Below are 14,937 nucleotides of genomic sequence, written 5' to 3'. Positions count from 1 at the left end.
TGATGATAATGGTAGCGAACCAATGCAGAGTAAAGTAGGATACGCAATCGTCGTGAAGCAAAATGGACTTACAATCGATCTAATCTCCAATAGATTAAACGATGAAGCAAGTATTTATCTGGCGGAGCTGGAGGCTATTAAACAAGCTGTTATTTACATCAAAAACAAAAATTACAAAGATGCGAAAATTTATACTGATTCGCTGTCCTCGTTACAAAGTCTAAATGACCCAAGAAATCGAAATAAGATTATTGAAGAGATCAAAGTAAATATAACACCAAGTATTAAACTTTACTGGGTCAAAGCACACATTGGAATTGAAGGTAACGAGGAGGCGGATCAGCAAGCCAAAAAGGCCACAGGCTTCAGCCGGGTGGGAACGATGCTCCCAGTGGAAAGAACATTCATTATTAGATACATCAAGCAAGCCACAATGAATAAATGGAAAATTGATTGGAGTGAATCAACAAAGGGCAGGCAGACATATAATTTCTTTAAAGATCCCACACTAACTCGCCTGCAGTCAAACTTCTATTTAAACCAATTCTTAACGGGCCACGGAGTTTTCGGAATATATCAGCAGAAATTCTTCAATAAACGAGCAAATTGTAAATTTTGTGGCAGAGTACAAGACATTGACCACCTCATAAAATTTTGTCCCAAATTCCAGAGGATCCGTGGCAGAAAATGGGATCAATACACTCAACATCAACTTTATGCTGATATTGACTGCAGGGAGAAAATCATCGAAATTCTTAAATATACCCTCGATGATCTGCTTGCCCCTGCGAGCACACCTGACTAATTTTATCTGGTTTTATTTTTAAACTTTCGGCTTTTAGGTTTTCTGGTTTTAAATTTCTGCTTTTAGTATTTTACTTCGGCACTTGCCGTTTCCATGACTTTATTCTCCCCTTGAACTGGCATCTTCATTATACATGGGACATTCGAAATGAAATCTTGCTCTTGGTCAAATTCATCACCCTCTGTCTTACCTGGTGCCATCTTTGAGTGTTATCATCTCAGTGAAACTTTGGTTTACCTTAGAACATTTTAATCTTAGAGGCACTTAGCCTTGAAAGGGAGACACTTGAACTTTTAGTCGATTATTTTATTTATTCTACTGGGCTTATTTTAGTCTTTTTTATTTTTAATGTGATTTTTCATATTTTACCATTTGATGTTTTACCTGACCTTACTTTTATATGTTTTTACCCATATTTTTGACACTTTTATTGTCTGTTGATTTTATCCACTTTGATGTTTTAAGCACTTTTAATCTTTATTCTGTTTTATTTTTATTTTACTTTTTCGATTTCGGGATTTTTCCTATGTGTTTTAACTTTTTTAATTTAGTACTTTTACTTTTCTGTAGTTTGGTAGTGTTTAGTCACGTGCAAACGGGTGAAACCCTTATCCGCAAACTCCTTCGGGGGTAGGTCGGTTACTATTGGTCTTAAAGTTTCAAACATGAGCAATTTGAATCAAGCCTAAGGGATACAAACTGAAGATTGCGCTAACTCCATGGTCATAAACAACCGTTGCATTACTCGGCAAAATATTTAAATTTGTATTTTTACTTCAGAAACCCTGCAATACCCAATTGAAAACCTGCTATGGGAAATCATAGCCAATTTGCAAGGTAGAGGGTGCGTTTCTTGTTTCTCAGTGGCACCATCTACGGCCAAGAATACGACTCAAGTCACACGAACACGTCACAGCCCGTTTTATAGGGAGAACCAATTCATTCATACACAGATCGTAATTTTAACCTTAAGTAGAGAACGCTCAATCTCCAATTCAGTACCTCTGGAGGTACTGATTTTTTTATCTTAACTTGGTAAACTTTGTGTCTCCGGCAGATTTAACGTGCATCAGTCAGTATTTGATGCACGGGGATTATTCGGCCCGCGGGATTCAAACTCATGTTCTGAAGAACACGAGCCCAACATCCTTCAAACCAGGCTATCTCGACCCAAATACTAGAAATAATTAATAAAGTAAATACTTATGAATATGATTGCGTGTGGAGTAAATTTCCTTATTGTCTCACACCATTTTCCAAGTTTCTCAAAGGTACGAATCCTTGCAGTATCATAAAGCAGAAGAATACCGTGTGCATTTTTAATTGCCCTGGAAGAAAATATTTTTTAAATATATCTGTCAGCATTATCAATAAATATTTTTTTTAATTGATGCTGTTGCTCTTCGAGGGGAAAAGTTTATTACTGAAGGATATTAACTTACTATTAAGATAAATATAAAAATAAATTCAGGAAGTTTAAAAAAATGAAAGGACAAAGTAGGCATACAAAAAGAATTAGTTGTAGTAGTACTTTATTTAAATCGCTTTAGAGCAGCAAAAAGAGATAATGGGGGTGGTCTGGCAAACACCTAAGGATGATCTGAAGACACGCTATCATAGTTTTGGTCCTCAATAGAAAGGATGGCTCCCCGCTTTGACAGCCAAGATATCTGTGTGTAAAGTCGAGTACTTTACGACAGAAGAATTTAACGAGGATCGATATCGCACACCCTCATTCCGTTCGCAAGCTAATCAGGGGCAACCTACCCACACTGACACATACACACACCACTGGTTCATTGTCCACAGCCAGTGACCTTGGTGATCTACTGGAAACTAAGTCTTACGAACAATTCAATGTAAGATAGGAAAAGAGTAAAACCTCGCAAAAGTGCTCAGAGCCGCAAACGCGACCAACAGTCGCAAATCATACGCAAATAATTTAATTTTTTTTTAAATATCTTAAGGGTACTAACATTAACAATATCAAAAATATGAAGAATACCATGTGGTATTTCCGTACTATGACTATGAAGAATACTATGTGGTGTGGTAAAAATTTTGAGTAGATTGTAACTGGATCATCAAAACAGTTTTATTTTTTTCTTTTAGGAGAAGATCTTATTACTTAAGGATTTCAACTTATTAGTAAGGTAAATGTCAATCAATGTTCCTGCTCCACCAATTCTGATCATTCTGGAAATTTTACTGAATTCTAACATCATCACAAACAATCTGGCAACAAGCTTGTTTGTAATAAAGAGATTTAAGAAATATAGCAAATGAGCAATTTAAATAATTTTTTCCGTGTAAACTTTCATTATGCGATGATATAAATTTACCAAAATCAGTTAAAAGGAAGACAAAAATTTTAAAAATTTGAAATTGGTTTAAGACTAGAAAAGAATTAAATAGAAGTTATAATTTAAGTTTAAAATGGAACAAGCCAGCTTAAGAAAGCATCAGATATCAATATTTGATCAGGATGAAAGTTATGAAAGATGCCCGTGCCACAGGTCCTGGGTTCTATCCTCGGGCCGGGCAAGGTTGACTCAGTCTTTCATCCCTTCAGTGGGTCGATAAAATGAGTACCAAGCAGGGCTCGAAAAACCACCCGTCCGCCCGTCCTCGGCGGTCAAAGATTCCCCGCGGACAACGAATTTCTCGAATCCGACGTCCGCGCGGACGGCCATTTTTCCCTTTAATATTCGTAATACATTTTCAATTTTTGTTGGAATATATATAAATTTTAATTTGTGTCATTAAAATTTAAGATACATAACATCGTTAAACACCAGAAAACTTCAACCCTCCGAACCCAAGCTATTTATAAAGACCTATTGCAGCAAAATGACCCACATTACAGCAACATACTGCGCATGGTGGAATTGATGTTTTCTCTGTCTGGGAGTACTGCAGCGGTTAAAATAGACTTTTCAGCAATGAACTTATAAAAAAACACATTACGTACTGGTCTTAAACAAGAAGCGTTGAACGCAATTATGAACATCTACCTAAATGGAAAACCCCTTTCAGATTTATGTGCAGAAACCTCAAAAAAATCATTGACGAGATTGTGGAACTGGCAAACGTCTCATTTAAAAAACTCAGTACCCTCGGATAAATTGACATTCCAGATAACTTGACCTTTGTCTCTTAAATTCTTTCATAAAAGAAATACTAGGTTACTATTAGTAACCTAGTATTTCTTTTATTACTGTATAATATAATCCTACTATTTGTAATCCTATTAACTACTAATTCATTGTGCAGTTTATATAAATGTTTGTAATAAATAAGAGAAAATTATATTTTTATTTATTTACAAGTTACGGGTTAGTTTCAAAGGAGGACGGGTACATTGTCGAACAAGCCGTCCTCGGGGACGGGTAAAATTTCTGAGTTTTTTCGAGCCCTGGTACCAAGCATGCTTGGGAACTAAACACTGGGAGTTTCGCGTTCGGTTGACCACCTAACCGGAACATCAGCTCCTGCACCCCAGAGCCCGAGGTCAAGAAAACTGAGATGGGCACAGTAGGCCTTGGCTCTCTATGGTCTGTCGAGCCACTGAGTTTAGTTAAGAAAGTTATGAAAATTTAAATTCAGCATAACTAATTTGAGCCATTCTGAATTCTTGTGATGGCCCCCTAGTGTCCCTTAAAGTTTTTCCCAATATTCCTAAGTATTCAACAAAGTTAGTCATGGTTATTAAAAATAAATATTAATTAAGTTTTGACACAGTGATGATGTAAGTAAATAGTATAATCAAATGAAAGTGTTATTGGTAAATATGTTATATTTTGCAAGAAGTAAGCTTTATGTAACTCCAAAATGTAACAAATTTGATTAAAAAATGAATTTTTTGAACTTACGCTGGCACCAATCCACGATATCTCTCTTGGCCAGCATTAACTCCAATAAATAATTCAACAGTTTTATCCTTTACCTTAAGATGTTTAATGAAGTAGTCCCAGCCAATTATTGTATTAAAATTTTCTGAAATGATGATATACTCTTTAGTTGAATTAAAACTTTAACTGACAAACATGAGTAAAATATAATCAGATAAAAGTACCAACTATGTGCAATCCTAAGAATTTAATTTTTAAAAAAAAATCCTACCTTTCAAATTTTATTTATCCTTTCTTCTTAAGTCATTACAATGTTCTATATATTTGTGCAATGATCTCACTACTTTTTGAAATATATAAGATCTTTAATTGTGATGATATCATTAAATCTATTGAACTAAGTAGAATGAGATGGGCCGGGCATGTAGTGAGAATGAACCTAGAACGAACAGCATTAAGAGTCTTTTATGCAATCCCCTCCAATAAAAGGCCGAGAGGAAGGTCCAAAAAGAGATGGAAAGACTGTGTGGATGAGGATTTTGCCATCCTGAAAGTAAAGAACTGGAAATCAATTGGAAAGGTAGAATGGGAAAAGCTTCTGAGGAAGGCCCAGGCTTACAAAGGGCTGTCGTGCCAATGCTGATGATGATCTCACTACTATTAATGGTCATTAAATTATTATTAATTTTTGCTTCAGTAGATACAAATTTAAAAATTATGGAAAATTGTCCAAGCAGAAGATAACAGAGAATAGAGTTAACCCTTTGACGCTGAACTTTTATTAAACATATTTTTCATTATTTTGTATTAATCTAGGACAATGTAAGTGAAAAATATTATATTTAAAATTTTAATAATTTATGGATATGAAATACAGCATGAAACAGCGGTGTCGGCGTGAAAGATAAAATCTTTCAAACACGGCTCATTTCCAAACAATAATTTTTCTAATTTGCAATTACTTAGATCTAAGAGAAACAGAAGCGATTCGCACCCCTTAATGTTAATTTTACTTTTTGCGTATTTTGCTTTATCTCGAGAACTTCCTGACCCATTTGAAAAATTATTGCACACAATTATAAATTTCGTTTATCCAAAGGTAATTCAATGCAAAGAATAACTTTGAGTTAATATTTATAAATTTTTATTATTTTATTTAAGAATGCTTGGAAAATGAACATAATCGGTCGAATAGTTCCTGAGAAATCGAAATTTTTGAAATTCAATTTCTCATGAACAAATTAGCCGATTTTGTTCAGATTTTGTATTTTGCCGTGTAAAATTATATTCTGTAAATGCAAGAAATTGTGCACAATTCAAAATTTTTTCGATTATTAAATAAAATAATAAAAAATATTTCCCAAAATTTAAATTTTTGCATGGAATTATCTTTGAATAAACTAATCAAAATAAGCCTTGTATTTATAATAAAAGTCTCAATCTGACTGTTTTAGCGTAGCAGACAAATTTGAAATTATGAAGATAGTGTTGCAAATTAACTCTGAAAATTCTGCTACCGGGGTTACAACAATGCACAGCGCTCCTGCAATGAATTTATGTGGGGGTAAATAACTCAAGTAAATTTAACTTTAGTACAATTGGATTTTCAGGTAATTCACAAATTTTTGAGTAGTTTGTTAGTCAGAAAAAAATCTATTTGAACTTATTCAGTTTACTGATGCAGAAGTCTTGTATCTTTTGAAGAGTAAGCTCTGTGAGGCTCATCTCTATTTTCAAAATTCTCCAGAATGTAGGGTGATCAAGAAGATTGATTAAGCTTGTGAAAAACTTTCACATTTTTTAAAATAGGAATAATCATCTTCATCTGACTAAATTTCAAGATGTCAGCAATTTTTATCACTTTCTTAGCAGTATTTCGAGGGATAGGATTTTATTTTAGATGTCAAGATTAAACCTTTTTTTTTTTTTTTTTTACTGTACAATAAATTATTCCTTAAGGTGAATTCAAACGAATTTTCATACGTCACACAAATAGCACTATTGCTCAGTTCATTCAATCAACATACATTATCATGAATATTATTTTTAAAAAAATGAATGTATCATACTTGACAATAAGAATACTAAGCTATTATCTTAAAATTATTTTTTTTTAAATTAATTAAATAAAATATGCTTAAATAAAAATAAATTTCTATGTAAATTACCTTCGAATTTTCCAGTGATATATGTTCGAACCAAGCATGTTTTTCCTACGTCTGAAATTTAAAAGAAATAATAGGTAATAAATAATTATTCTTGCTTGTCAAAACAAATTAGTGAAACTGAGAACAAAATAGAAATGTTTAATCCTCGTAGTATAATTAAACTCTAATACTAAAACAAATTAATACTAACTAATAATAATAATAATTAATTGCTTTTCGATCACGAATTTGGCTGTCAGGGTTGGATGTCAGGTTGGATATCAGGGCTGACTACTACACCCCTCGCAGCAAAACAACTTGGGCCCTCACTGGGCCAACATTCATGAATCTTGGCTCAGTAAGGGTTCAAAGGGCCTTAATTTTTCCGATACTGCCCTATATTGAATTTTCCGATTTACCCGATATTTTACAGCCACTTTACACCGGCATCGGTCCTATATAGAATTGTCAAATTCTCCCGATATGCTTTATCCATTATTTAGCCAATGTTAGATTCTATATTGGCCCATGTAGACCATATATAGGCCATTCTTGGACCAATATTAAAAACAATCTAGACATCCCAGGCCGGGATAGCCTGGTCAGTGGAGTGCCGGGTATATGTCCAAGAGTTCGTGGGTTCGGTCCCCGCCGGTCAAAGACTCCCCATGTAGTAAATGGTGACTGATGCACGTTAAATCTGTCGAGTCTCAAAGTCCTCCATGTTCCCATAACAAATCAATACCTCTGGGGGTACCGATCCAGGAGTTTCCTTGTCTTCTGGATTGGTTCAAAATTGCAAGGCTTCGGCGTTGAACATTTGTAGTCGTAAACCCAAAAATTGGGTCGACTGTTCAACGGCGGTCATAAAATAAAATAAAATCTAGACATCCCAATATTGGTACCGCAGTGCGTGTTCTTATAGGACCCATTTTGACCAAATTTTGAACATAAGTGGCCGTGGTAAATTGTTGCTAGGGGCGTTTTACGAGTGGTAGAAAATTAAAAACTATGTATCTGTCTAAACAACAAGTTACATCTTTCAATCATAATTTTTGGTAATTTTGCCAAAATTTTAAGAGCCTCAACACGAGAGAGCTGGAACTAAGTGGCATTCCAAATACATTTACATGTAGTGATACGGGAAATAACTTTGCCTCATTCCCGTACGAGAGAGCTGGAACTAAGTGGCATTTCAAATACATTTACATGTAGTGGTACGGGAAATAACTTTACATCAGTTATTTACCGTACGAGAGAGCTGGAGTTGTTACGAGAGATAACTTTACATCAGTTTTATGAAACAAAGAATGATGCATACTTTAAAACTAAAATTTAACTACCAATCGGAGAAATTTTCCAAAATCCCGTTGAAAATCGGATCCCTTATATTATTATTCTTTAAAGGTCCTTTAAACGATAATAATACAAGGGATCCTTTAAAGGTATTATCATCATAATTCTTTTAAATAATACTTATAAGTTATTGGAACTATGAAGCCAAAGTTCATCAATAACTACATCTATTATGTATATTCTGTTCTTTTTATTATTTCTATTTGATTCTATTTTTAATATTCTATTCTTTTTATTATTTATATTCTATTCTTTTTATTACTTACATTCTATTCAATTATTTATATTTTTTTCCATTATATATATTAGACAACGATAGGTTCTGGTATACACAGGTCATCGACTATGGATAATACACATCTGTGCATTGAATATGAGGATATTGTAAATATTATAATAAAACGATAAGTGAATACGATATTATTGTGAATGATGTTACATTTTATTTTGGGTAAAGAAATATTATATACCAATGTAGAAATTAGATTGATTCGGAAAATATAACTATACACTTTTGACAATCCTTGCGATACTATAATTTGTACAATGGGTGTTAATGTTTGAGCGAGTAACAACTCGAAAAAACACATAATCCTTGTAAGCAATATAGATGAGAGTTGAGCAAAAAACAGCGAATTACGCAAGCAAACATTCTTACGTTACATATCTGAGTACACACATTTAAGACATAAAATCACGTTTTCTGCTTTTATTATTATTTATGATCTCTAAGTTTGTATTTCTATTAATATTACAATATTTCTTCCCGAAAACCACAACCATGTATGTCTCCAATTGTTTTCGAAAAGTAATATATGTTCTCAAGGAGCTCGAGCAATAACACAATTAGGGTCAAAGAACTTACATGGCCTTCGATGTACAAAGATGTCAAGAAATTCATTAAAACCTGTCTATCTTGTCAAAGTCCCAAGATACAGCGACACGTATATAAATCGCTTGGGAGGTATTTACCAATGGAAGGAAGATTCGACAAAATTTATCTTGACATAATTGGACCTTTGAAGAACATCCCCAGAACATTAAAAGTTACAAATATTAGAACATTAGCAATTCCAAAAACATATCTGTAAATCGTTTGAAACAGTTTGCAGACTTGAAGAAGAACACTTGTTCTAATATTCACAGTCAGCATACCATCAGACATTCATAAGTAAGGCTGCTCCAAATATTAAAGTGAAAATGATTACTTTTCTAATGAACCGTTACAGAAGGCTGTTTCCAACAAGACATTACGTGTTGGGAGACCTACTAAAGTCCATCTAAATTTCTCAATACATTCGAATGAGGTTTTTACTGGAAGGAGAGTAATGAAGCGACATGACGTCAAGCGCGCATTCTACATTTTTAAATTATTTTATAATTTATGAACTCTAAGTTAGTATTCATCCTTATATTCGAATTGGACTAGTTATTCTGCTTACTTTGTTTCTGTGCTTTACGCATCACAAATATTTGATGCCAAATTTAACTAAAACGCATTTTATATAAATTGTAATTTAATGTGGACAGACAAATTTTTGGAAGATTAATAAATATTTCCGGTAAATACTGTAAAATAAAGGATAAGTAAATAATATACGTGTAAGAAACTTTTATTAATTTTAGGCTATGGCAAGGTACAGATATCTAGATCTTCTTTATGTATTTAAACTTATATTATATAATTTATCTGCTTAATAGCCGTCATTAGCTTCAAAAGATATTTGTGTACAGAGCGCAAAATAAAAAATGGCCACGGTGAATAACTTTTGATCTAATGATCGGATCTTCACTTCCTAGGACTCAATTTTAATGATTATCGTGGGGGTAATCTGAAATATGTGTTAATTAATTAGTGTAGACGGTAATCAGATTCGAAAACGTACCTAGTCTAAATAACTTTTTTCGACAGATAAAGATTTTTGACTCCCCCAAATAATGGGATGGCAAACCAATGGCAGGGATGGCAAACCAATGGCACGCGGCACAATATTTTGGGCACTCCACCGATCCCAATTGTTGTTACACTATGAAGCATATGTAACAATTAAATTAAAATTCACAAAAAATAAACAATTATTAATAAAAAAATTAATGCTAAAATAACAATTAATAGCCATAAAAAAACAAGCTAACAATAAATAACTAGCAAAACAAAAATTAACAGTCCTACTTAAACTAACATCTTACAACCTAATATAAGTTATTTGTCATCTAATCTGCAACAACAGAAGTCACACTGATGTTACTTGAAAGTTGAATTACTCGTATAACTGAGATATTGTAAAATGTATTTTTTTTCAATGTAAATAAAGAGATTTGAGTTGATAGTATTTAGTATTATTATTTTGCCAATAATCATGAAGTCAAAATTATTTGACGGCACGTCTATAACCTCATTAAGCAATTTTTTTAGAGAAAATGGCACGTTGGTGTATAAAGGTTCGCCACCCCTGATATAGGGGGTAGTTGTAATCTTAAAAATATGGTCCCCACAGTCTAGTTAGGAGAGCGGTCCAAGTTTAGACCTCTTAATGTTAACTTTACTTTTTGCATATTTCGCCATGTTTCCAGAAATTATTAAGCGAAATGAAAAAATTTTGCACACAATGATACAAATCGTTTATCCAACGATAATTCCATGCAAAATATAACTTTCCTGCAATATTTCTTATTATTTTATTTAACAGTGACACGTATGCAAAAATATGGTCAAAAGAAATTTTAATTGTAAGGAATTTAAGATATTACATCATTTTAAAGAATGTACTTTTATATAGCAAAATAAAACATTTGAGCAAAGCCGATCAAGTAATTCCTCAGAAATTGAATTTTGGAGAAGCCGTATTTTAAAATTTGATTTCTCAGGAACTCATATTTTGTATTTCGCCATGTAAAAATTACATCTTTTAAAATGCTGTAAAAAATTTTATACCTTACAATTTTTTTTCAATTATAATCAAATGAAATAATAAAAAAACATATGTGCTTAAAGTCATGTTTTGAGTTGAATTATATTTGGATAAACAAATTTTATAATTGCGTACAAAATTTTTTCAATTTGCTTAAAAAGTTCTCAAGATATGGAGAAATACACAAAAAATGAAATTAACATTAAGGGGTCTAAAATTTTGCCCTCTCTCGTGATCAAAGTATGAAGGCCACATTTCCAAGATTACGGCTATCCCCTATATTTCGGAGGTCAAAAATCCAAATCCGTCGAAAAAACGGTATGTTTATTCAGAGAACGTGAAAATCCGATGATTAAATCAAAAGTTATTCAGGGTGGTCCATTTTTTATTTTGAACACTGTACATTTAAGCACTTGTTTTTTTATCTTGGTAAGGATCTTGTTTTTTTTTAAACTTTCTTATAATTTTTTTTTAACTTTTAAAAGAATTGTTAATTTCTTGTAGAAAAAAAGTGACATAATCCTAATTGCAAAAAATAATATTTAATTGTCAATATAAAAAAAGTGAGATTACTCACAGGCTTCTCCTACTACGCCAATCTTAAGCTTTATAATAGGTTGACTTTCGTTATCCATTCCATTTGTTATGTTGCTCGTTCTGTTTGTTTTATTACCCATTCCATTTATTTTGCTACATTCACCGTTCAAGACTTCGCTGAACAACCGACTCCAATATTCAATAATAATGTGGAAATCTTTCATCTGTCGTGTGATAATCTCTTATCTAAATGAAAGAGTTCCTTTCGAAACAATGAATCTCAATAAAGTGAGATAATCTACGAAAGTTACGTCACAATCAACGTGATAATTATGTAGTAGCATCTAAGGCTCCTGTAGCATCAAGTTTCACTTTGGATTTATAAATTCAAGTCGCAACAATTTATTATGCAATGAAATAGAAAAAAGGAACAAGAGAAATTATTAATTCATTATTAATTTTTTATTTAAGTTATCACCTTTCATTATTAATTTTTACTTAAGTTATAATACTGATGATAATCAATAAAGAATTACATTTAAGAAAAGGAGTCGTTTAAATTCTTTTAAAGTGTAGCGCTCAAGGGCACCGGCAGCGGGGTGCAAGGTGTACTTACACCCCCTGGATTATTTTTAAAACAATTAAAGAGATACAGAAAAACAATTTCGTTACACAATTTTTTTATTAAAAATATTTTTATTCCTAAACAAATAATTAAGTAATTATTGATATATAACAAATAAAAATTTGTTTAATCAAACAATAATTGTAATCGTCTTGTTTGCTGTCCAATTCTGTTTATAACTTTTTCAATTAATTCTGAATCATGTTTGATTCTTTTCTTATGCACACTTAGCATGCACAAACTTGGCAGATATCTAAGCTATCTTTTTAAGTTTCATTTAATAGAGTATAAATAATATATTTTCCATTAGTTATTTAGTTTAACAAAGGTGTATAACACAAACTGACATCTCACAACTGTAAAACTTTATCAACACAATAAATACCAATGTTAAGCAAACACGTTAGTATACGAAATTTCTGTTTGTAGTTATTTGTGTTTCAAAATGTTTTAAAAAAGACATATCTGATTAACAATGAAGAAATGCATCTGGAAAAAAATGAACAGATGAAAGTACATGTAATAACAAAACAAAATGTAATAACAGAATATTTAATTTTTTTTTGGTGGGGGAGGGGGGTAGTTTGTTAGAGGGTTGCACCCCCTTTTATATTATTCTGCCGGTGCCCTTGTCAACTGTAAAGATTTTTCTTTAGAACGTTAAATAGCATTAAATGTGATACAAAACATACAATCTAAAAATTAATCATTATTCACAGTAATGGTAGAAAATGAGTAGAGGATGGATTAGAGGAGTCACAGTTACCACTAAAAAATTTCACAATATCTTCTTTGGATGCAGACCAAGGCAGTCCTCTAACTCTCAGAACAAAAGGATCACGCTCTTCTTCANGTATAACACAAACTGACTTCTCACAACTGTAAAACTTCATCAACACAATAAATAAGAATGCGTGCGCAAACACGTTAGTACACGAAATTTCTGTTTGTAGTTATTTGTGTTTCAAAGTCAGTAGCTATGGCAGTGCCAGTTTCTCGTGGTAAAATTTGCAACTACAAGAAATCCGTACTTATATTTAAAAAAAAAAAATCTTGTTAACAATGAAGAAATGCATCTTGAAAAAAATGAACAGATAAAAGTATGTCATAACAAAACAAAATGTAATAACAGAACATTTTAAATTTTTTTTGGTTGGGGAGGGGGCTAGTTTGTTAGAGGGTTGCACCCCCATTTATATTATTCTGCCGGCGTCCTTGGTAATCTGAAATTTTATTTCTTATTTTATTTATTTATTTTAATTGCAAACAATTTTCAAGTGCTTTCTTTATCATACCTTTGAAATAGATTTGTTTATCAATTTAATCTTGCTTAAATCAATAGTTTATCCGGCCTTTATACCTTTACTTTTTTTCGACGGATTAGGATTTCTGACCCCCAAAATATAGGGGATAGCTACAATCTGGGAAACATGGTTCCTGTAGTTTGGTCATGAGTGCGATCCAAAGTTTTGACCCCTTATCGTGAATTTTACCTTTCGCGTATTTTGCCATATCTCCAGAATTTCTTTTCTCATTTTTTTTTCGAGAATTGAAAAATTTTCGGCGCACAATTATAAAATTCTTCTGTCCAAAGATAATTCTACACGAAAAATGAATTTTAAGTAAATATTTATTATTTTATTTAATAATGGTCCAAAAATATTTTTATTCCGAAGTATGCAGTTTTTTGCATCATTTTGAAGTATGTACATGACAAAATACGAATTTTGAGCAAAATCAGTTGAAGCTCCCGAAAAATCGATTTTTAAAAATACGACTTCAAAATTCAATTCGATTTTATACAAAACCTATGTAAAAATGACCATAAGAAAGAAGAAAATTATATTAACTAAAAAAAAGTATAAGAATATTAATGGAAAAAAAAACAACAGTCTTTTAAGCTTATTGCACTTGTCAAGTACAAGTCAATATAATTTTTGAAATACTGGGTAATTTTGCTGTCTCTACTTCTCATAAATAACTTTTGTAACGATTGATATTTTCAATAAATATTTTATGGATTAATCGAAGATTTTTTTAAAATTTTTTTATATATTTAAACATACCTTTCAGTAAATATTATTTAAGAAATATTACTAATTAAATTAGATGAATATCCCTAAAAATTTAAAAATTATACACATTTTAGCTAACAGATGGCACAACTACATAATTCTTAAATAAATTAATTTTATATAATTCTACCAACTAGAGTATATTTGAAAGAATAAATTAAGTAATAAATCAAACTCAAAAATAAATAAAACTAAGAATAAAGTTAAAATAACAAAAATTAGTAAGTTTTTAAATTTCATTTTTTGTATTTCTTTCCTTAATTTTCATTTATTGTGAACTACTCACCAATTTAATTCAACTTTTTTATATTTTATTTGATTAGATTTTGATTCTGAAATAATACTAAGAATTTGTTATTTGTAATAAATCTATTGCCAAAATTATTTACTAAATAATTTCTTTGTTAATTTGTATAATTTTTCCATGTGCAAATCCATTTCGGGTAAATCCGTGGTTAAAATTATTTACTAAAAATTCCTTTACTAAATAATTTCCTTTGTTAATCTATACAATTTTTCCATGTGCAAATCCATTTCGGGCAAATCCGTGGGTAAAATTGTTTGCTAAAAATTTCTTTATTAATTTATACAATTTTCCATGTGCAAATCCATTTCGGGCAAATCCGTGG

The 14,937-nt window shown here is 31.6% G+C and overlaps 1 protein-coding gene across 6 annotated transcripts in view; it reads right to left on the bottom strand.

Annotated features, from left to right (window-relative positions):
• Positions 1-14,937, bottom strand: part of LOC107455303 (ras-related protein Rab-6A-like) — a 69,177-nt gene that overhangs the window by 29,339 nt on the left and 24,901 nt on the right. For 2 of the 6 annotated variants that reach the window (XM_071177406.1, XM_071177409.1), the window contains exons 2-4: positions 6,825-6,875; positions 4,678-4,801; positions 2,009-2,133 (exon numbers count right to left, since the gene is read on the bottom strand). In XM_071177406.1, coding sequence (XP_071033507.1) covers positions 2,009-2,133; positions 4,678-4,801; positions 6,825-6,875 — 300 coding nt within the window. Of the gene's footprint in view, positions 1-2,008; positions 2,134-4,677; positions 4,802-6,824; positions 6,876-11,648; positions 11,860-14,937 lie in introns of those variants that run through there. The other 4 variants (XM_071177403.1, XM_071177404.1, XM_071177408.1 and 1 more) reach the window with 4 other exon arrangements.

This window comes from Parasteatoda tepidariorum, chromosome 2 (assembly GCF_043381705.1).
Source record: "Parasteatoda tepidariorum isolate YZ-2023 chromosome 2, CAS_Ptep_4.0, whole genome shotgun sequence".
In the NCBI taxonomy this organism is placed as follows: Eukaryota; Metazoa; Arthropoda; class Arachnida; order Araneae; family Theridiidae; genus Parasteatoda; species Parasteatoda tepidariorum.
The sequence above is the reverse complement of the archived record's forward strand: the minus strand, read 5'-3'. Positions and strand labels throughout refer to the sequence as shown.